Source organism: Dermochelys coriacea, chromosome 4, assembly GCF_009764565.3.
Source record: "Dermochelys coriacea isolate rDerCor1 chromosome 4, rDerCor1.pri.v4, whole genome shotgun sequence".
NCBI lineage: Eukaryota > Metazoa > Chordata > Testudines > Dermochelyidae > Dermochelys > Dermochelys coriacea.
The window spans coordinates 141,492,708-141,516,043 of NC_050071.1; the positions used below are offsets into that span (position 1 = coordinate 141,492,708).

Sequence of the window (23,336 nt, forward strand, 5' to 3'; positions counted from 1 at the left end):
GACTCCGTGGGTGCTGCGGGGCTGGAGCACCCACGGGGAAAATTTGGTGAATGCAGAGCACCCACCGGCAGCTCCCCACCCCGCACCCGGCCCCAGATCACCTCACCTCCACCTTCGCCTCCTCCCCTGAACGTGCTGCTCTGCTCTGCTTCTCCGCGCCGCCTCCCCCCCAGCTTCCCGCGAATCAGCTGTTCGGCAGGAAGCCTGGGAGGGCTGAGAAGCAGGCCGTGGCTTCCAGCTCAGGCCGAGGGTGGCGGAGGTGAGCTGGGGCGGGGAGCAGTTCCCCTGCACAGCCCCCCTCCCGGGTTACCTGCTGCGGCGCGGGCGGCCCTCCTCACGCCCCCCTGCCCCAGCTCACCTCCACTTCCCTAGCCTGAGGATGCTGGGTTCCTAAATTTGCCCAACTATTTTTATCTTCCTTTATTATATCACTTACATGTTTATTTTCTTTTGGTCCTCTGGGAGCATATATCAAATCTCCATGGTGACTGCCACCAGAGTACAGATTTCCTCTCTGGTTTTAACACATCCAGAATGACATTCATCTGGTCCCGTAAGACACCACATGTGGCAACTGTAAACATGATCTAAGAGAGCTATTGCACTAACACTATCTAACATTTTTTTTAGAGCTTCCCCTGCCCTTCTCTGTACCAGTACATTCAGGACACATGTAGTGGTTTGGACACTCCTTCTATCACCTTTTCATTTAATCTTGTTTCAGAGTAGCAGCCGTGTTAGTCTGTATTCGCAAAAAGAAAAGGAGTACTTGTGGCACCTTAGAGACTAACAAATTTATTAGAGCATAAGCTTTCGTGAGCTACAGCTCACTTCATCAGATACATTTAATCTTGTGATATTCTAAGACAAAGCTATAGACAGATCAGCAGCATTCAATCTTCTAGCAGTCAAAGAAGAAGGTGACCAGTAGGACCTTCCTTATTTATTTATAGCTTAAAACTTGAAACAACAAAAAATCTTTGACTCGAAAACAAGGAATAGTGTACATAGATGTCTAAGTAACCCTGTGTTCCTACCATTGTTACCCTTGCCCTTCTTTCTCGCATTCCATTTGTTTGTTCCACCTACTTTTGCAGTTTGTTTTAGATTGTAAACTCTTTGGGGCAGGGATAGGCTCTTCGGATGTGTTTATACGACATCCAATGTTGCCATCCTAGTAATGGAAGAACCTGAGCGCAGCTGTAATGATAATAAATAACAAGAAGTACAAGGAGTACTTGTGGCACCTTAGAGACTAACAAATTAGTCTCTAAGGTGCCACAAGTACTCCTTTTCTTTTTTGCGAATACAGACTAACATGGCTGCTACGCTAAGAAGTACAAGGAGTCACTTAGTCATCAGAGAGAAATGCTGAGAACCAAAACTATGAGACCTTGATATCAGAGGATCCTTCAAGATGAAAGGCAGTTTGAAGTCAATGGGATTTTTTTTTATTTCGGGGAAACACCACCTCAATCAGACCTACTCCTAGTGCCCATTGTTGGGATGGGCTCAGGGGCTAAGTTGGGCTGAGTGAAGTCTCTCCCGCAATTGAAGCACTTCTGACTGGGGTCTCTTCCCGCAAAGAGAGGCAGTGGGGCAGTTCTGACTGTTGGAGGCTCCCCAGGAAGAGACAGTGATAACAGGTCCAATGGTGTGTACGTGTGTTCCCTACCGATAGGCAGTGGGAGTGGGTCTGACTGGAGTGTGTACGTCTTCCACCACTGAGGGCACTGGGGTCTAGAGGGACCATCCATCCCCTTATTTTAAGGGATTGGTCCTTATTTCATTGATTTGTCCCTTTTCAGGGAAATCCCTTGACTTGATTTTAAGGGTCATCCCTTGAACATTTTAAACATTACATTGAAGCTTATGATAATTGCGTTTTATACTTGAAGGCAATACACATGTACACTTGAGAGAAAAATACATGCTAGGCTGAGGGAAATGGTGTTTCCCCAAAATGTCCCTTAACATTAAGTGTTGTCCTGTATTTTTCATGTGGTTTTCCCTGATTTCTATCCAACAAAGGTGGTCACCATCTTGGGGCAGGTGTGATGGTAATCTCCCCCAAGGAGAGGAACCCAGGTCAGGCCTGAAGGGGGTGGCATGTCTCCCCACAATGAGGGGCACTGGGAGTCGGGAGTCCCTCCCGTGAGGGGTCGGGTCTGACAGGGGAGGGGAGTCCCCCCAGTGAGGGGTCTGGGGGCAGGTCTGACAGGGGTGGGGGTTCCCCCAATGCAGGGTCTGGGGGTAGGTCGGATGGGGGTGGGGTCCCCCCAATGTAGGGTCTGGGGAGGGTCTGACGGGGGTGGGGGGTCCCCAGTGAAGCGTGTGGGGGCAGGTCTGACGGGGGTGGCGGTCCCCCAAAGAGGGTCGCTGGTGGGAGTCTCTCTCTGGGCGACACCCCCTTTCCCCCAGGACTACATTTCCCGGCATGCCGGCGCGGCGGGGGGCGGAGACGCGGCGCGGCGAAGGGGCGCGGCCGGCGAGCCCGGGGCGGGGCGGGGCGGGGCCGGGCTGGGGCAGAGCCGGGGGGTGGGCGAGGCTCGCTGCGTCCCAGCCGGGCCCGGAGCCCATGGAGCGGGGGAAGATGGCGGAGCTGGAGAGCCTGGAGACGGCGGCGGAGCACGAGCGGATCCTGCGGGAGATCGAGAGCACGGACACGGCCTGCATCGGCCCCACGCTCAGGTACAGCCGGGCCCGGGGCCCCCCGCCACAGTCCTGAGCAGGGACCCTCTAGCCCCCCATCAGGGGGAGCCCTCAGCCCCCCCTCACTTCCCCCTGAACAGGGAGCCCGCAGCCCCCCATCAGGGAGCCCCCAGCCCCCCATCACTTCCCCCTGAACAGGGAGCCCGCAGCCCTCCATCAGGGAGCCCCCAGCCCCCCATCACTTCCCCCTGAACAGGGAGCCCGCAGCCCCCCATCAGGGAGCCCCCAGCCCCCCATCACTTCCCCCTGAACAGGGAGCCCGCAGCCCCCCATCAGGGAGCCCCCAGCCCCCCATCACTTCCCCCTGAACAGGGAGCCCGCAGCCCCCCATCAGGGAGCCCCCAGTCCCCCATCACTTCCCCCTGAACAGGGAGCCCCCAGCCCCCCATCACTTCCCCCTGAACAGGGAGCCCCCAGCCCCCCATCACTTCCCCCTGAACAGGGAGCCCTCAGCCCCCCATCAGGGAGCCCTTCAGCCCCCCATCACTTCCCCCTGAACAGGGAGCCCTCAGCCCCCCATCAGGGAGCCCTTCAGCCCCCCATCACTTCCCCCTGAACAGGGAGCCCTTCAGCCCCCCATCAGGGAGCCCTTCAGCCCCCCATCACTTCCCCCTGAACAGGGAGCCCTTCAGCCCCCCATCAGGGAGCCCTTCAGCCCCCCATCACTTCCCCCTGAACAGGGAGCCCTTCAGCCCCCCATCACTTCCCCCTGAACAGGGAGCCCTTCAGCCCCCCATCAGGGAGCCCCCAGCCCCCCATTCACTTCCCCCTGAACAGGGAGCCCTCAGCCCCCCATCAGGGAGCCCCCAGCCCCCCATCACTTCCCCCTGAACAGGGAGCCCCCAACATTCCTATTGCTCCCCCGCTCACCCCCAGACTCTAAACAGGGAGTCCTCCGCACCACTCAGCTCTAGAGACTCCTGGCTCCCCTAAGTTGGGAACTCCCAGCTCCCTCATCACTTCCCCCTAAGCAGGGAGGACCCACCCCCCCACCACTCCCTGTTCAGACATGGAGAGCCCTTTAACTCCACCAAACTGGGTTATCCGTCCACGTTGCCACTCTGTGTCCTTGTTGATAGACCATCTAAACCCCCCAAATGAAACAAAGAAAGACCCTCCTGGTGCTCTGCGAATATACCAAATCCCTAAAAGAAGGGCTTCCCCATGCCCCCTTAATCAGGTATATACCCTGATATTCCACCTGTTCTGACTGAATGACAGTTCCATGGCATAGTCTGCCAGTCATTGTCATTCTCCCCGTCCCAGCTGCTGTCCTGAGCCCTAACAGCTGCAGCTACCTGAGCCTGCTTTATCAAGGGTCCTTCTCTCTCCTCCAAATCCTGCATCTCTTGCCAGGAATTCTCTTACTTTGTTCTCCTCCCTCTCCACCCTTTTGATTTTTCAAAACTGTTGTCCTGTGCCTTCTGTTTTGTGAAGTGCTGTGTACATTTATGGCATTGAAGAAAATGATGGTGGTTAATAACTCAGCAGGAAGGCAAGCCAGTGAAGGGATTTGAAGAAGGAGTGTGGGGTAACATAATTGGAGCAGCAGGATGGGAAGACTCTCTTTTTTTGGAAGCAATGTTTTGAATAGACATGGAGGGTTGAGGTGAGATGTGGGAGGTCACCAAGGTACTGGCCAGGATTATAACAGTCGTGCTGGAGAACGGATGGATTAGAAGAATGGATTTTAGATAGGGATGTGAAAAACGTTGGGGTCAGCAAGACCTTGAATTTGGAGAATGGTGGAGCAAAAGATGATACTGATAGAATGATAGGGAGGGTTGCAGCTGTAAGGTACTAGTATTGCCTTGGGACTGGCTTTCTTCAAGGCTTCTGTATTTGGGAACTGGTGCCCTCTCTATAGTGAATTTTGGGCACAGCATTGATGGTAGGGTGGTATAAGTGTCTAATAATTAGACACCCTCTTGAAAATTAGTTTACTAACCTCCCACTCTGAATCTCTGCTTTATAACTATGAAAATCCCGTCCTGGGTTGTGTGCATTTAAATGTTTTCTGCAGAAGTCACCTCTGGGCTGGAGTGGAGTATGAAATCCTCTTGTTCCTTCCCACACCCTCTCTCTCCATTATACCCAGATACCATCCTCACGTCATAGTTCTGGCAGGCGCTGAAGGATTTCTCATCAGGCCAGGGGTGAGATTCATCAAGAAGTTGAAGATAAAACGTTGTAATCTGAAACTGTGGCCCATTCCCCAGGGCCTTGCCTGTAGTTGTTTAGACTCGTAATTTGGCTTCACTATGATCTGATTTTCTTCTTCTTCTAGGCCTTTTGGGGTGGGGGGGCTATCTTGCTTTAAGGGGCTGTCAATGTGAAAGAATGTTCCATATTCTACTGATTATTTTTAAACTTGCACTTCTGGGTCTGATTTCCTCAACCTCTCCAAGGAGTGTTTGTATAGAGTGTTTGTTCTTTAGTAACTGTAGCAAACTGTCACATTAGATGTGGAGATGTCTGTTTGACAATATGTACATATAGGGAGAATGTGCAGATTTCATCGCAAACCCCAGACTCTTATCTGAATGTTATTTTCCTAACCATTGTTTATGGGTTTTTATTTTTTATCTGTTTCACAAAAAGTATGACGAATTGAAAAACCATGGGGTATGGGTACAGTTACCATCCTGATGATCATATAGGTTAATGTTTCTGTTTGGTTAGTGGATCCTTTGTTCCCTTATTAAACATCCTCTTTTGGTGGTTCTTGTGGTACTTTTCAACTGGAAAAACTCTTCGCCTACTCTGTGAAGCTGCTGACTTTTTCTCTGTCCTAGAGGTGTAAATGAAAGAGGTTGCATGGCTGTCAACGCTATCATTTCTGCTTTTCGTTCACTCTCTGTGGTAGTTTATGAAGTTCTGGAGTCAGTGTTTCATTCTTTTTTTTTCCTTTGTGATGCAGTTTACAATTTCTCAGCAGTGATTTCTACTGCATTGTTAATCTAGAAGACATGATATTTGTCCATGTAGCTGTGACCTGATCCCAAAAGGAATCACCTGATTTTGTGTGATTTTTAGAATGTTTAGATAAATAAATTATACCCACTTGGAATCTGTTTCAGCTATCCAGACTGCACATTATTCACAATCCTGGCCTGATGGGACCCAATTTTATATATAAAAGTAAACTACTTGTATTTTTAACCCCCCCGTCCCCCAAACAAATAACAGTCCACTATACCCAGATCCCTCATGTTAAAGGATAGAAGTGTTGTTTTAAAAATGTTTCCTTTAAAAAACAATTAATTTCCTCATGTTACCAAAAACTGAGATTAAAACTGATATTTCTAAAACTTTCCTTTTACTTTTTGCTATTTTTCTTTTTTCAATTTCATTCTCCTTTTGAAATGAAAATAGCGTTCAGTTTCACCTTTGTTTGTAGTCGGGTTTTGGTTTTTGTGCACTAATTGTGGAGCTTAAATTGCAATGGTAAAGGGGGATATTTAAATCCAAACAGAACGGTTTTAAAAAAAAAATGGCAAACATTTATGTTAATATCAGGTTTATGTAAAACCTTCTCATATTTACAAAACCATAACTTCTCGAGTTAATCTACCTGCCTGTGTCCCTTCAAATGAGCAAATGTGTATAAACTTTCTGGCTGATAACAATGGTCTTTGAATATGGTCACAGGATCTGTGTCTGCATTTGTGTAGTGGCAGGAAACTCTTGTTTTGTGATATTATAAGATTACAATTTGGTCAGCTCTTGACTCATTTTTTAAATCTTCTTTTAAATAGTCTCCCAGCAGAAGTAGGGCTGTAACTGTAACCTTGTGGGGATAGGCCATGTGATGTTATTTGAAGGACATGCTGAACACTGGTCTGGTTTATTAATAAAAAAAAAGTCAAAATACTTAAGAGCCATCTGTCCAGGTTTTTCATATTGTGTAAAAATTACAACAGTAGGTTTAAAGTCTCCTATTCTTGGCATATTCAGCAGAGATCAAATGAGCTTTCAGACCTCATATATGTCTGCAGACTTTTATACCGTGGATCTCTGTATCTGTCTGAGAAGTGGGGGAGTTCAGGATTCTGCAACCATCAACTGTATAAACATGATTGTTACAGGAGTGATTCTAGAATGGCTTTTCTAATCTGGGTGGGGGTGAGATTCGTTTTTATTTTACTGAGAGGTGTTATTAATGACAAGCATCAACAATCCCAGTTCCAAAGAGCTTTCAGGCTACACTAGACAGACACAGAGTAGATATGCTGTGTGCCAGAGAAGTAGAAGATTTAACAACTTTTTTTTTAAATGACTCACTGCTTGTGGGCATCATGGAAGAAGTGAGTCTTCAGGAGACAGGCTAGGCTTCCTTTGAGAAATAGCACAGTTTCATAACATAGTGCAGACATGCAATCTCTGCCCGTGGTACAGGGAAATGGTGCTGGGTTCCTGCTAGCAACGTGGGCTTGTCTGCACACTGTTTTTCCCTTGCTTAGCTATGCAGTTTCTTTTTCAACATAGTTAAAAGGGGTAAAATCTCATAGTGTGGATGCTATTACCATGGTATCAAAGTGCTTCCCTGGAATAAACGACACTGATATAATGCTTCATATCCCTATAATTGTGTCCACACTGGGGTGTTGCACCACTTTAATCAGTTTCTACATTGATTATATTTATAGTAAAGACTGTAGGTAGACCAGCTCTAGTTGTATTTAAATTGTCATTGCTATGGAGTTCTGATTCCTGTGTGGACAATGTCTTTCATTGAAATCACTTATTTTCATGAGTCCTTCTGTAAATATTTGGGAGGAAAGACTCCTTCAGAAGGACTAGGTGGTTGCTGTCCATGAAGTCCATGCGCTGTGGATGCTCTCATACAGGTCTAACGTGCCTCTACTTCAGCACATCTGTGCTGAGCATTATTGCAAAACCAAAGATAAGAGTTCCTGAAGTACATTTACTAATGTCTTGTCCAGTCTAGTTTAAACATGGGGTTTCCCCAGTTCCCTTTGGGGAAACTATTTCCTGGCCTAATAGGTCCCTTGCTTTCAGAACAGTTGGAGTATTTATTTTTAAGAGAACCTTTTCCGGTGCTTTAGAACTATCAAGCTATGCAATAGCTATTATCATAACCATGCTATCTTACTGTTAACTTGGCCTCCCTCTCCTGGACTATTGTTTGTTACATCTGAAACTTGCCATGTCTTGTTTCAAATTAGATTATAAACTCTTTGGAGCAGGGATCTGGTTAGGACCTTTGGATGCTGCTGGAATACAAATAACAAATGTCAGGATGTCTTTCCAGCTTTTCAGTCCAAACGCTTCCTTTACTAAAGATATCCAATCACTCCTAGTTATTGTCTCTTGTACCACCCTAAGTAGTTCCTCTCCTCCCATTTGTGTTTACATTATTTAGTTATTTGTAGATAATTTTCCTGTCTCTTCTATCCATCCACATTTTTATAACATCATTGTGGTGTATAATCACCCTCGCGGAAGAATAATGCCTTCCTGCCCATAAATCATCTCCCCCTAAGTTCTAGTGCTTTGATTTTTCAGTCTTCCCCATAAATTCATTGATCATGTTTGTTGCTCTTCACTGAACTGTCTCCAGTTTGTCTAGCTTCCTGGTGATATGGTAAAAGTAATATTGTGTGTGAAATCACACCAGAACAGTATAGAGGACAGTTTTGTGACTGGATGTCTCTGCGTGACCGGATCACCCCCTTTAAAAAAAAAAAAAAAAAAAGTTGCAAACTCCTATCTAAATTTCTGAATCTTTCAGCATTACTCCTTTCCAAAAGTCTCCTCCCAAAAAATGTATGTGATGTATCATTTTTTTGCATAGATATATTATCTTGCATTTTTATTACTAGATTGCTTTCTGCCTCTTTTTAAAATTTTTCACGTCCCTTTGTATTATTTCTCTGCCCTCACTAGCATTTGTACCTCCTTCCAATTTGTCATGTATATTTCCTTTAATATATGGTTTACTTGCTCTTCTAGATTCCTAATAAATGACTTATGGATCCATAGAGTTTAAAGCCAAAAATAACCCTTAGATCATCTAGTCTAACCTTCTGTTACAACACGGGCCATTAAATTTCATCAACTTACCCCAGTAATGAGCCCAGTAACTTGTCTGGCTAAAACACATGTTCCAGAAAGGAACCCAGTCTTGATCTGAAGACATCAAGAGATGGAGGGAGAATCCTTCACTTCCCTTAGTAGTTTGTTCCACTGCTTAATCACCCTCACTGTTGAAAATTTGTGCCTTGTTTCTAATTTGAATTTGTCAGGCTTCAACTTCTAGACATTGTTTCTTGTTCTGCCTTTTTCCACTAGATTAAAGAGCCCTTTAATACCTGGTATTTTCTTCATGTGAAGGTGCTTTGACACTATAATCAAGTCACCTCTCAATCTTTTTGCTAAATTAAACAGAATGAGCTCTTAAATCTCTTGCCCTGTAAGGCATTTTCTCCAGACCTCAAATCATTTTTGCGGCTCTCTTCTGCATTCTCTCCAATTTTCAACATCCTTTAAAAAGGATGGACACCAGAGCTGTATGCAGGTCTCACCAATGCAATATATACAGAGGTAAACTCCTATTCCCTACTCCTATTCCCATTTACGTATCCAAGGATTGCCTTAGCACTTTTTGTCACGACATTGCATTGGGAGTTTGAGTTACTTGTCCACTATGACCCCAAATCCTTTTCAGAGTCACTGCTTTCCAGAATACTGTCCCTCATTCTGTAGGTCTGGCTTGCATTACTTGTTCTAAGATGTATAACTTTGCATTTAGCTGTATTAAAATGCATTTTGTATGAATGGGCCCAGCTTCAGATTGCTCTGTAAAGCTGCCCAGTCCTCCTCATTATTTACCATTAAGCCACTCTTTGTGTCATCTGTAAATGTTATCAGCAGAGATTTTTTTTAATGTGAAGCCTATTAGTGGTCCCCAGGGAACCCCACCAAAGAAACACTCTTTTTTGATGATGATTCCTCATTGACAACTACTTCTTGAGATCTGTCAGTTAGCCTCTTCTTAATCCATTTAATGTGTGCTTTATTAATATATGTAGTGCTAATTTTTTCATCAAATGTCTTGCAGTACTAAGTCAAATGCCTTATAAAAGTCTAAGTATATGACATCTATGTGGTTACCTTTATCAACCAAACTTTTAATCATGTTTGCTTGACAAGACCTTTTTTTCTGTAACCATGTTGACTGGCATTGCTTATATTCCAATCCTTTAATTCTTTATCAGTTAAATCCCATATTAGCTTGTCCATTATTTTGTCTGGGGTTGATTTTTGCATAACCTAGAGTTTCCTGGGATTATTCCACTTTTCATTTTTGCACAACGATAACATTCTTACGATCTTCTGCAATTACCCAGTATTCCAAGATTTATTACAAAATTAACACCCAGCGGTCCAGAGATCTCCTTAGCCAACTCTTTTATACCTCTTGCATAGAAGTTAACTAGGCCTGCTGATCCAAAAATGTTTATCTCTAGTAGACATTGTCTAACATTCTCCTTAGAGAATGCAACGTACTTCATCAATATATAAGTACACCATCCTGCTTCTTTTCAAATACAGAAAAGAAATGTATTAATGCTTTGGACTTTTCTGCCTTATTATTACTAACAACTTTACCATCGCCATTTAGTAACAGGTGTATACCATTGCTAGGATTACTTTTTGTTCCTATTATACTTAATACACACCTCCTTCCCTGTCCTTACTGTCTTTAGCCCAATCCCCAATGGATTTTTTCCCTTATATCTTTAGCTTCCCTTATCAATTAGAATTGGTCCTAAAAGAAGTGGTTAATCTTCCCCTTCCCACCAAACATCTTTTCCTAAGTCAGGTTTCAGAGTAACAGCCGTGTTAGTCTGTATTCGCAAAAAGAAAAGGAGTACTTGTGGCACCTTAGAGACTAACAAATTTATTTGAGTATAAGCTTTCGTGAGCTACAGCTCACTTCATCGGATCCAATGAAGTGAGCTGTAGCTCACGAAAGCTTATGCTCAAATAAATTTGTTAGTCTCTAAGGTGCCACAAGTACTCCTTTTCTTTTTCCTAAGTCAGTACATTGTTCTACATCATTTCCTTTTTGTGCCACTAGTTTTAAGACTTCCAGAGTGTTTCTCTTATGAACTGGAATAACTTTTCAAGCCAGGGTTTTGAGATGCACTGTATCAAATAAAATCCAAACATATTACATCTGTCTCATTCCTTTCATCCATTATATTTGTACTTTTATCAAGAAAAGTAATGAGGTGTCTTGCAAAATTTGTTTATAAAAGTGCTGTAAAATGTCAAAATCCTTCCTTAAACTCCTCTCTGTGATAATGCCTGCAAAATACTCTGGATGGGCAGGCTGCCGGTGTGCAATAATTCTATTTATCAAGCTGTTCATAATCATTTCATTCTTGTGCTCCTCCGGTGTCTCTCATAGACTTTAAAGTAAGAAGAGACCATCGTGATCATCTAGCCTGACCTCCTGCACATTGCAGGCCACAGAAGCTTGGCCACGCGTTCCTGAAATAGACCACTAACCTCTGGCTGAGTTACTGAAGTCCTAAAATCATGGCTTAAGGACTTCAAGTTACAGAGAATTCACCATTTACACTCATCTTAGACTTAGATTGTAAGTTCTCCAGGTGCAAGGACTGTCTTTTGTTTGTCTGCATGATGCTTAGCACAGTGGGGCCTGATTCCTGGTGGGTACTACTGCATTAAAAGATTAATAGATGTCCAAGATCCTGATTCTCTGCTTTGCCACTACCAGTAGCCTGGGAGGGGAGGTTTCTAGTTTGTGTCTTTGAGCCATGTGTTTAGTCCAAAAATGTCCGAGGTGGCTGCTGCTGCTCTTCGGTGTCTCAGTTTTAGGGTGCCCAACTTGAGAGCTCTTGGCCCTGATGTTTCACAAGTTCTGAGCACCCACAATCCAAGTCAGTGGGAGCTGTGAGTGCTCAGTGTTTCTGGAAATCCAGCCCTAGGTATCTTGGGTTGGGCTCTCAGAAATGGAGGAATCCCAAATAGGAGGATGAAAATGTTGGCCATCTGCCTCAGTCTGTAAAATGAGGATATCTCTATTGCAGGAATTTTTTGAGGACTGGCTAATGGCTTCTGCTGTTATGACTCCCTGGTTCTCGCAGTGAATCTGTATCACCCTGAGCCCGGCATTGAGGCTGCTTTGACCTGTGCCAGCTGGTTATGGTTCCTAAAGGTCCATTCTCTAGCTCAGCATTGCTGGGGGAGCAGTGCACTCTGTCCTTACTGTCTCTCTATCCTGATACGTTCTCTGCACCCGGGATTCAGCTGGGGAGAGTGAGTGGGGCAGCTACCTCTACTCTGCTGTGCACCAGCTGAGGAAAACCCCCTCTCCCCGCACTGCCTGAAGGCAGCCAAGAATGTGGCCTGTTTGTAAAATGCTTTGAAGATGAATGCTGTGTAAATTTATTGTTACTGTCTGCATGTTTAAAATTTGTATCTCTGTGTAATAAGTCTTTTATCTCTTATTTTACACCCTTAGGAATAATATTTCTCATGTGACATTCTGAGCTGGCTGAATCAGTCCCATATCTTATGAATTACTGTGCAAAAAATGCAAACAGCCTCTAGAGGAATGTGTCATGAAGATATAGGCCTGACTGATTAGATGCTAACTTCTTCTGTTCACTGAGCTCACTCAGGCAGCTTGTTTATAACCACAGTCAGTTGCTACGAGAAGTTGAATAGGACTCTTTGGAGCATCTTCAGTGCACCTCGGCCCCTCCCAGATGTGAGAACATAATGCAGTGGGAATGAAACTGCTCCAGTAGATGTGCCCTGTTTGTATGCCCATAATTATCTTTTAAAAGACAGTTTAAAGTATTATTGCCTGGATTATGTTAATGTTCACACTATCAGCCTGATACTGTCCAGCCCAAAACTCCCTAGCAGAAAAACATCAACGATTGCATTAATTCTGCTACCTGTGTTTCTTTGCGTCCATCTATGCAGGAAATTTAAACACAGTATTAAGGAACTGACTGGTCAGGTTTAATCTGACTCTTACAGCTTCTGTGACTTGTGACTAAGATGTAGCAGCTGTGTTAGTCTGTATTCGCAAAAAGAAAAGGAGTACTTGTGGCACCTTAGAGACTAACAAATTTATTTGAGCATAAGCTTTCGTGAACTACAGTTCACTGTAGCTCACAAAAGCTTATGCTCAAATAAATTTGTTAGTCTCTAAGGTGCCACAAGTACTCCTTTTCTTTTTTCAGTTTTATGTTTCCCCTTCCTTTTATAATGTTAGTCCCTGATCCTGTAAGCCAGTGTCCTGGGCCCAGTGGGGGCGCTGCGAGCAGGTTTCAGGGGGTCCACCAAGCAGGGCCAGCATTAGACTTGTTGGGACCCAGGGCAGAAAGCCGAAGCCCCAATGCCTGGGGCTGAAGTTGAAGCCTGAGCAACTTCGCTTAACAGGGCCCCCTGTGGTATGAGGCCCCGGGCTATTGCCCTGCTTGCTACCTCCTAACGGTGGCCCTGGCTTTTATATGCAGAAAAACAGTTTTTGTGGCAGAGATGGGCCGTGGAATTTTTATAGCACGTTGGGGGGGGGGGGGGGGCTCAGAAAGAAAGTGGTTGAGAACCCCTGCTATAAGTAGTTCCATCTTGGTGAACCTTTACAGTCCGCACACAGTAGTTTACAGGGAAGAGACCTTAGTTTATTTATAGAGAATATTAACTTCCTCGTCAATCGTGTGGAAAATAGTTTCCTTTCTAGAGTTAAATTTACTTGCAAAAGTTATCAACCCCCCTACCTGCTCCTATTTGGTGAGGCCTGAAAGTCTGCCTGGGCCATTCTAGGAGAGTGTTTTCTCCCCCCAGCACCGCATTGGATTTTATTTTATTTTCACTTGTGTGTTAGCCTCTCAGTACATCTTGTTGCTTATTATGAAATAAGTAGTGGTGGTAGTATTACAAGTTAGCACTACTTTAAGGGATGCACTCCTATTGCAGAACCGAATGGCATTGTCCCTCTTTTCTCCTGGCTGTCCAGGGAAGTTCTGGGTGAGTTGAGAGTTTTGGGATGGGAATTGTGTCAAAGGGTCTATGGGTGTTATCTTTTTGGAGATCACTGTTTTTCATGGACTATATATACTGATGATTGAGTTATTTGATTATATGATTATGAATCGGAATAAATGAAACACATGACTAGGAACTAATAGCGCTGGGTTTTAGTCCTGGCTTAGACACTGACTTGCTGGCTGACCTTGGGCAAGTCATGACACCTGCCTTCGACTCAACTTCCTTATCTATAAAATGTTGAAATAGCACTTACCTTTCCAAAGGGTCATTGTGAGGAGATGAAGGGTGCTAAGTATTATTACTCAACTTTGGTTTGGTGTGGGGTTTTTTTTATGACTGCTTGGGGAGAGGGGAAGAGGGTGAGTCGTCTTAGTACTATTGCTGTAGCAGATGCATCTGTTTATGGTTCGCTGGGGAGTGTTGCTTTAAGAAGTTATTGTACCGTATCAGCTGAGAATAAGACGTAACCGGAGACACTTTCCTGTTCTCGTTTCAGGGCATAAGGAAGATCTTACCTAGTTGTCTTCCAAACACTTTTCTTCAGACAGTCTGGATGTGCCATATGCCCTTTGGAAACTCATATTTAAGTGTCAGCATTGGCTTTGGTTTTTCAAATCAGTCCACTGATGACCAGCTTTCCTGACTAGGTCAGGATGACTTCTTAGAAGGCCATTCCTTTGTGGAACTCACCTGTAGGAGGATTTTCTTTGCCACCAACTAGCAGTGACCTTCAGGACCACACTTTTGCTTGGGAGGGGTGGAGGAAGAGATGGACTCAAAACCAGTGGTGAGCTGGAGCCGGTTCGCACCTGTTTGCTAGAACTGGTTGTTAAATTTAGAAGCCTTTTTAGAACTGGTGGTTCCGCATTTAAATTTAACAGGCCAAAAGTGGTGCCTTAGGCACCGACTCCATGGGTGCTCCAGGGCTGGAGCACCCACGGGAAAAATTTGGTGGGTGCAGAGCACCTACCGGCAGCTCCCCGCCCCACCCCCGGCCCCAGCTCGCCTCCACCTCCTCCCCTGAATGCGCCACCCCGCTCTGCTTCTCCGCCCTCCCCCCCCCCAGACTTCCCACGAATCAGCTGTTCTCGCGGGAAGCCGGGGCGGGCTGAGAAATGGGCCGCAGCTTCGCACTCAGGCCCAGGGAGGAGGAGGTGACTGGGATGGGGGGGCGCGAGGAGGGCTGCCCACGCTGCAGCAGGAAACCTGGGGGGGGCCGCTCAGGGGAACCGCTCCCCGCCCCAGCTAACTTCCCACCACCCTCGGCCTGAGTGCAAAGCTGCCACCTGCTTCTCAGTCCTCCCAGGCTTCCCGCCGAACAGCTGATTCGTGGGAAGCTGGGGGGAGGGAGGGCGCGGAGAAGCAGAGCGAGGTGGTGCGTTCAGAGGCGGAGCAGAGGTGAGGTGATCTGGGGCCGGGTGCGGGTTGGGGAGCTGCCGGTGGGGGCTCTGCACCCACCAAATTTTCCCCGTGGGTGCTCCAGCCCCGGAGCACCCATGGAGTTGGCTCCTAAGGTCCCACTTTTGATGTGATCAGTGGGGGGAGCGGTCGCTCCCCTGCTCCTAGGAGCCAGAGGGACCTGCCGGATGCTTCCTGGGAGCTACCCCAGGTAATCACCACCAGGACTCCCCACCTTGCCCCCCGGCAGGTCCCTCGGCTCTCAGGGATGGGGTGGGCACCCACTACGGTGGCCCACGAGATAATCCTACCCAGTTCTGGGGGCATTTGGCACAGGGAGGGAGGTGGATGGGGCAGGGGTTCTGGGGGTGGGGGCATCAAGGAAAGTGGGGGGGTTGGATGGGCAGGAGTCCCGGGTGGCGGGGGTCGGCAATGACCCCCTCCTGGGGTGAGGAGGGAACCCTTTGTTAAGATTTTGGCAGCTCGTCACTGCTCAAAACTACCCTTGTGCTCTCTTCCGGATGTGCAGTCTGATGCAGGAGTGGCTGAGCTGAGCCAGTTGAGCGTAGCAGATTTAGCCAGATGAGCAAATTTCTCCTGCTGCTCAACGGCATCTACCGGAAGACTGAGGCAGGTGACTAGTTCACATTTTTCAAACTCAGGTCATGCAGGTTGGTGGGATAGTGCACTCGGGAGGTTAAAGTTCAGGTCAGCATTGGGACTGTAAGGCAATAAGGGATTAAATATCACTTGTCTTAAGTGGGGTTTTGCTTGTCAAAGGCTGTTGTGTGATTGAATGCTCCTAGTCTGGGGCTTCATCAGAGGGCGAATGTGCTTCATGCAGTAATCAGTGGGGCTGGAGTGAATTGAAATTAAGTAAGGCAGTATTGTGCATATGAAGGTTGCTTACAAGGACACCTTTCTAACGATTATCTGAGTAGGCAAACTATATATTGTGAAGTTTGAATGCTCTATTCCATTGCAGCTGAACAGGACTTTCTCAATGCTACTTTTGATCCACCCACGCAGGGTGTGGTGACATGTATCGCACAATTGATGGTGGCCTCTAATCAGCTATGGTGGCCTCTAATCAGCGCATGTCCTTTCATGCCCTTGCTATGCTGTGAAGAAGCCCAGTGGAAGTTGCACTCAGCTGTGTTAATCATTGAGAATTTAGCCAAACAACTCCACAAGGAGTGCTTGAGGTGCTTTAGTTTCTTAAAGTATAGCACAGGATTAATAAAGTTAAAGATATTTCTTGTGCTGGTGATCAAAATTGTACTTCCTTCTGGGTACAGAGAGACACCAGATTTGATTAAGGGAGAGGGTGCATCAGTCTCCATAGCTAGATTCACTTCTGGTATTTCCTGAAATCCCATGTAGTGATATTTCATTTGCATTTTCAAATATTACTTGCAACTCAAAATAATTCCCCATAGACCTCTTTTTTGCCATAGGCAAGTGGAGAGGTTTTTTTAGCTTTACTTATCTTTAAGTTCAGTGTTCTGTCTGCTAAGTTGGAAGAAGCACATGTGCTGAGGATGAAGCTGAGCAGAGAGTGCTCCTGTGATTGGTACTTTGCTCCCTGACCTGCTTTTGTGCTTAAGGCAGAGCAGTGATTGCAGATGAACAAACTCTCCACTCCACAGCTGAACAACACTCCGGGAAAGAGATCCACCAGGTCTCTCATGGAGGGATGGGAGTAGAGCAGAGCATTGTGCCCTTGCCTTTCAGCTGGAATATCTGGGAAAGATTAATGCTCAGTGGTTTTTTTTTTTTTTTTTCCCTCCCTCCCTCCTCCCAGCAGAGCTGGGAAGAGGAGGGCTCCACATTTACCAGACATCTTATTAACCAAAGGCTGATAGGAAAGATTGAGGAAGCTTTGGTGGTGTCCAAGGGTAAGGCTGCATTTCCGGTATCACGGTGAGGGAGGAGTTCTTAGGTACTGCCTTGAACTCTGTGTGACAGATATTGCAACCCCATGCAGTATCTTTGGGTGCCATTCTATTAAATTTATGGAAGCTTTATGTATGATTGTGTTCTACTCCATCAGGAGGGGTTACCACAGCTTCTACAGAAGCTACCTACAGTGGGGGCTGATTAAGGTGAGTCACTGAGACTAAACAAAGAACACAGAGCTTTTAGTACGAAAGAATGAACTTGAACTGACACAAGGCTTTCTTTCTGATCCAGAAAACAGACAGGACCTTCTGTCTAAGAGGGATCCATACCCTTCTGTAAAGGTTGGAAAGACTTTGGCCTGCTAGGGTCCCATAAAACTGATGAGTGAATCCTATATGTTTAAAGAAAAGGAGTACCCGTGGCACCTTAGAGACTAACAAATTTATTAGAGCATAAGCTTTCGTGAGCTACAGCTCACTTCATCGGATGCATTTGGTGGAAAAAGCAGAGGAGAGATTTATATACACACACACACACACACACACACACACACACACACACACACACACACACACACACACACACACACACACACACACAGAGAACATGAAACAATGGGTTTATCATACACACTGTAAGGAGAGTGATCACTTAAGATAAGCCATCACCCGCCCTGCTGCTGGTGATGGCTTATCTTAAGTGATCACTCTCCTTACAGTGTGTATGATAAACCCATTGTTTCATGTTCTCTCTGTGTGTGTGTGTGTGTGTGTGTGTGTGTGTGTGTGTAAATCTCTCCTCTGCTTTTTCCACCAAATGCATCCGATGAAGTGAGCTGTAGCTCACGAAAGCTTATGCTCTAATAAATTTGTTAGTCTCTAAGGTGCCACGGGTACTCCTTTTCTTTTTGCGAATACAGACTAACACGGCTGCTACTCTGAATCCTATATGTTTAGTATGTGTTGATTGTTTGTTTGTTTATTATTTTTTCTCTGCAATGCTTTTACCTCAAGAGTAAATGTGCTTGCTTAGAATGAGCTGTGTAATAACTAGTAACTGCTGGCAATATGCTGTTCATAGCTGTCAGAGAGAAAGCAATGCACAGGTGCTGGCCTTTAGGCAGATTGGCCTGCTGGGGATGTCACAGTGAAGGCAGGGAGCTGTGCAGCCTTAAAATCCCCAGTCTGAAGGAAATGTAACAAGGGTTCTTGCCCAGAGACAGATGGTTGGAGACCTGAGGCCTGACTGGCAACTCCTGGAGTGGACCATGGAAGGAGGGGAAACGGATGCAGTCATCCTGAAACTGACACCCTGCTGGAGTGACTGGCTCCATCTTGAGTATGGGCCTCTGGCTTGTAGGTTTAGCCTTCTGGTAGAAGGTGTTTGGTAAGATGTTTTTCAAACCCTAGCCAAGGAAATCGTGTGTGTATGGGGGAGAACTGAATTAATCTAGACTTCACTTTCTTTGTATTTTAACTGTAGATCTAAGAAATTTGAGCTAGAAAGACTTAACAGGTCAGCTAATACATCCCTCCCTGGTCTGTCTAGTGCAGGATTGTTCTCTCCAGTATATTTTTAGTAGTTTATCCTAGTCTAAATCTGCTAAAGATGGGGCTTCCACTCCTCTTTGGAGATTATTTCACAGAATAATAGATTTCACTCTTGGGATGTTTTCCCTGAGATTCAACCTTATATTTTTTCTATATTTATTTCATGGCAAGATTCCTAACTTTATTACCTCAAAATGTGCTAGGAGCTTCTCAAAGAGAAGTACAGAGGTGGTTCCTGTTCTGAAGAGCATAAATCTGATGTAAGTATAACACAATAAGCCAGGGTCATAAACAGACAAAAAACAGGGGGAAGGAAAGGGGAAAAACAAGGATGGTACTATCACACAGCTATTTAGTAAGGTATGTATGTCTCTTGATGCTCCATTAATTTAACGCTCCTTGCTTCTCTTTTATTTCCTGCCTCACTCCTTGTAGGTGTGATGGGAGAATAGAGCTCTTTTAGAGGTGATATCAGTGAGGCAAGGGGGGTGGCTTGGCAAACAAGTTTATGGAAGGTGTTTCACACGCAGAGAGACAGAGGAGGAGGTGGGGAACAAAGGGGACATGAAGATTGATAGGATGCCATGTAAGTGAAGACAAAGTCAGAGGGAGGGTTGTAGGTCTTTGAATGCCAAGGACAAAGAGTTCAAACTTGCTGTGCAGTGCGCTGGAGAGCCATGGAAAGATTTATAGAAGGGATGACATGACCACACAAGTAAGATGACTTTGGATGGACTGGACTGGGGGCAATATTGGTATCTAGGGCAATATTGGTATTTAGAAGGTGAGAGAGGGGAGGATGGTGGCAATAAACAGTGTGTGAGGTGTCAGGCTATAGATGAGCGGACTGAAATGGAGGAGAGTCTTGGACTTGTTAAGTTCTGCATAGGCTAAACACACGGCCTTAGGTGCGTACAAAACCTCATGCAGAGCTTTCCCTGCATGAATAACATGTGGCTTCAAGTAAGAACAAAACCCTCTGCTCAGTTTCTCCAGGGAGCTGCAGCGGGTGTACCATGTTCTCTTTCCTGCCTGAAGCCAGAAGGGATTTCCTGTGCTTGAAGTGCAAGTTTGTGCCTGTACTGGAGGAAAAGATTCTTGGATTGGAGGGGCAAATTGAGATGCTAGTAAGAATTGGAGAAGCTGAAGAGTTCTTAAGACAGCCAGGTTGACAAATCACCAGTATCACAGGTTCAAGGAAGAATGGAGCTGGCCACAAAGGAATCCATTACAGAGGAAGTCAGAGGGGAGGCCTGGTCGTTCGTAACCACCAGAGACAAGAGGTCATGGCAGTATTCCACATGGTTGGAGACAGATGAGAATAACCAGACCCTGGCCACAAGGGAGAAGAGAATTTGGAGGCATTCCCACAGCTAAAAGTTTCAAATTGATACCAGGTCCTCAATATGGAATCTGTGGAAGAAACCTCTCAAGCTCCAGCAGGTCCAAGGAAACAGAGACACATATGGGACACACGTGTAGATGGCAGCTTGGTCCAACCTCTAAGAAAATCAGGCTTACCTGCAAAGAGTTCTCTAGCCATCCAAGGCAGTCAGACTATCCTTGTTGGAGATTCAGTACTCAGAAGAACTGAATAAACATTCTGCAAGGAACAGGCAGACAACAGGAAAGTGTGTTACCTTCCCAGAGCCAAGACATGAGATGTCACTCTAAGACTGGATATGCTTCTGAAGTCTATGGGCAAGGATCTGTTGGTGATGGTGAGGGTTCATATTGGCACAAATGACACTGTGTCACGGGATATCACGCAGATAATAGATGATTTCAGGGAATTTGGAAGTGTGCTGAAAAAGAAGACTGTCCAAGCCTTTTCTGAGATCCTTCCTGTTCCTCAAGCAAAGGAAGACAGAAGGCAGAAGATTCTGGAAGTGAATTGCTTACTAGGTGAGTGGTATAGGGTGAAGGGTTTTGGTTTTATGGAACATTGGTCTACCTTCTGTGGGGAGAGGGGGCTGCATAGTTTGAATGGTCTCCATCTCAACAGAAGGGGAACCAATCTCCTTAGGAATAGGCAGGCTAGAATATTCAGGAGAGGATTAAACTAGTAGCAAAAGGGGAGGGTAAAAAGAGAGAAGATATGAGCACTTAGCACAAAATTGGGATGCTGAGAACAAAATTAATCAAGGAACTAAAGGACATGAGGAGAAGAAAGTCTTTCATTGCCTAGAAACCAGTGCTAGGAGTCTGGGTAATAAGAGGAATTGGAATTGCTTATTTATGAGCATAAGTTTGAGCTAATTGGTATTACTGAAACCTGGTGTGATGATATGCACAATTTAAATGTTATAACCATTACTTTTAATTTATTTAGGAAGAACTGAGTGGGCAAAAGGGAAGGGAGACTGGAATGCGATGTCAAAAATGGCATTACCTATTTCCAAGGCATTGATAACATAGAATAAAATGATGTTGAATGCTTATGGATCAATATCCTAACAATTAAAGCAGAAGATAGGGCACTAATTGGTGTCTCTCAGAGTGCTGCTTTACCGTGCTATATCCAAATTTGTGTTATATTGGGTCGCGTTATATCGGGATAGAGGTGTAATAGATGACAATTTCCTGCCTCAAAAAGTGTTGCAACCACACGGGAATTCTGTCTTAGACCTTGTCCTAACAGATAAAGAGGAACTGATCACAGAACTAAAAATTAATGGTAGCTTAGGTACAAGTGATCATGACTTGATCACATTTATATTGTGCAAGCAGAATAAAGTCCAGACTAGTAATATATATACCTTGTACTTTAATAAGGGCAATTTCACAACTCTGAAAATAATTGAGCTAAATCAGCTGGGAGGAAGAACTTAATCAGAAAAATGTGAATGACAATTGGGAATCATTTAAGAATGCCCTTAGATGCCTAAAAAAGCCACAATCGAGAGAGAAAGCTGTGCTGGTTCAAAAACTGACCTGGTTTAGAGGGGATGTGAAGAAAGTTGTAAAATAATAATAATAAAAATAATAATAATAATAATAAAAATAACAAATGGAAGAAAGGGGAAGTTGATAGTAAGGAATATAAATCCAGATGTTCAAAATTCTAGAAAATTGGTAAGGGGAGTCAAAGGACACAAGGCAAAATCTGCGGCCAGCAGAGTGAAGGACAATAAGAAGGAGTTTTTAAAGCATATTAGGAACAAAAAGAATTCTGACAATGGTATTGGTTCATTGCTAGATGGAAATGATAGAACTATCAATAATAATGCAGAAAAGACAGAAGTGTTCAATTACTATTTCTGTATTTGGGGAAAAAAATGATGATAGTCTCATCATATAATGATACCACTCTTTCCATTCCACTAGTATCTCTGGAGGATGGTAAACAGGAGCTACTAAAATGAGACATTTGAAAATCAGCAGGTCCAGATAACTTGCATCCAAGAATTTTAAAAGAGCTGGCTGAGGAGCTTGCTGGACTGTTAATGTTCATTTTCAGTAAGTCTTGGAGCATTGGGAAGTTCCAGAAGACAGAAAGAAAACTAATGTTGTGCCAGTTTTTAAAAAGGGTGAATGGAATGACCTTCCATTAGTTATAGGCTTGTCTGAATCACACAGGTCCCAGACAAGAAAATGGAATGACTAACATGGGACTCGACTAATAAAAAACTAAAGGAAGGTAATGTAACTAATGCAAATGAACAGGAGTTTATGGAAAATAGATCCTGTCAGATGAACTTGATATCATTTTTTTTTAACTGAGATTACAAGTTTGGTTGATAAATGTAATAGTGTTGATGTAATATACTTAGACTTCTGTAAGTCTTGGTATTGCATGACAGTATGACTAAAAAACTAGAATGATATTAAAATTAACATGACCCATTAAATGAATTAAAAATTCACTAACGGATAGGTCTCAAAGTGTAACTGTAAACAGGGAATCATCCTCAAGTGGTGTCCTGCAGGGGTGGGTTCTTGGCTCTATGCTATTTAATATTTTTGTCTATGACCTGGAATAAAACACAAAATCATCCCTGGTAAAGTTTGCAGATGACACACAAATTGGGGGAGTGGTAAATAATGAAAAGGACAGGTCACTAAATCAGAGCAATCTGGATCACTGGGTAAACTGGACGCAAGCAAACACTATGCATTTTAATATGGCTAAATGTATACATCTAGGAACAAAGATTATAGAACACACTTACAGGATGGGGGGCTCTCTCATGGGAAACGTTGACTCTGAAAAAGATTTGGGGGTTGTGGTGAAAGTGACTTCTGAGTGTGACACTGTGACCAAAAGAGCTAAAAAAAGAGCTGGGATGTATAAACATGGGAATGTTGAGTAAGGTGCCACAAGTACTCCTGTCCTTTATAGGAGTAGAGAGGTTATTTTACCTCTGTATTGGTCACTGGTGTGACCACTGCTGGAATACTGTCTGCCAGTTCTGGTGCCCACAATTCAAAAAGGATGTCAATAAATTGCAGAGCGTTCAGAGACGGGCGACAAGCATGATTTTAAAGGATTAGAAAACATGCCTTATAGCAGTGGTTCTCAACCTTTCCAGATGACTGTACCCCTGAAGCCCGAGCCCTGCTGCCCGGGGCTTAAGCATCTAACCTAGCTTCACGGGGTACCCTGTCTTGCCAACCCATAACGCCAGCCCTGCACTAGTAACCCCCCCCAAGTTGAGAAACACTGATCTAGATGAGTTGACATACCCCCTGGAAGACCTCTGAGTGCCCCCA

General features: G+C 44.8%; 1 protein-coding gene across 7 annotated transcripts in view; it reads left to right on the forward strand.

Annotated features, from left to right (window-relative positions):
• Window positions 1-2,481: 2,481 nt before the first annotated feature.
• EXOC6B (exocyst complex component 6B) overlaps window positions 2,482-23,336 on the forward strand; it is a 456,300-nt gene continuing 435,445 nt past the window's right edge. For 3 of the 7 annotated variants that reach the window (XM_043512818.1, XM_038398630.2, XM_043512821.1), the window contains exon 1: window positions 2,503-2,691. In XM_043512818.1, the coding sequence (XP_043368753.1) occupies window positions 2,579-2,691 (113 nt within the window). In that variant the 5' untranslated portion in view covers window positions 2,503-2,578. Of the gene's footprint in view, window positions 2,692-23,336 lie in introns of all 7 variants that reach the window. The other 4 variants (XM_043512819.1, XM_038398635.2, XM_038398631.2 and 1 more) reach the window with 3 other exon arrangements.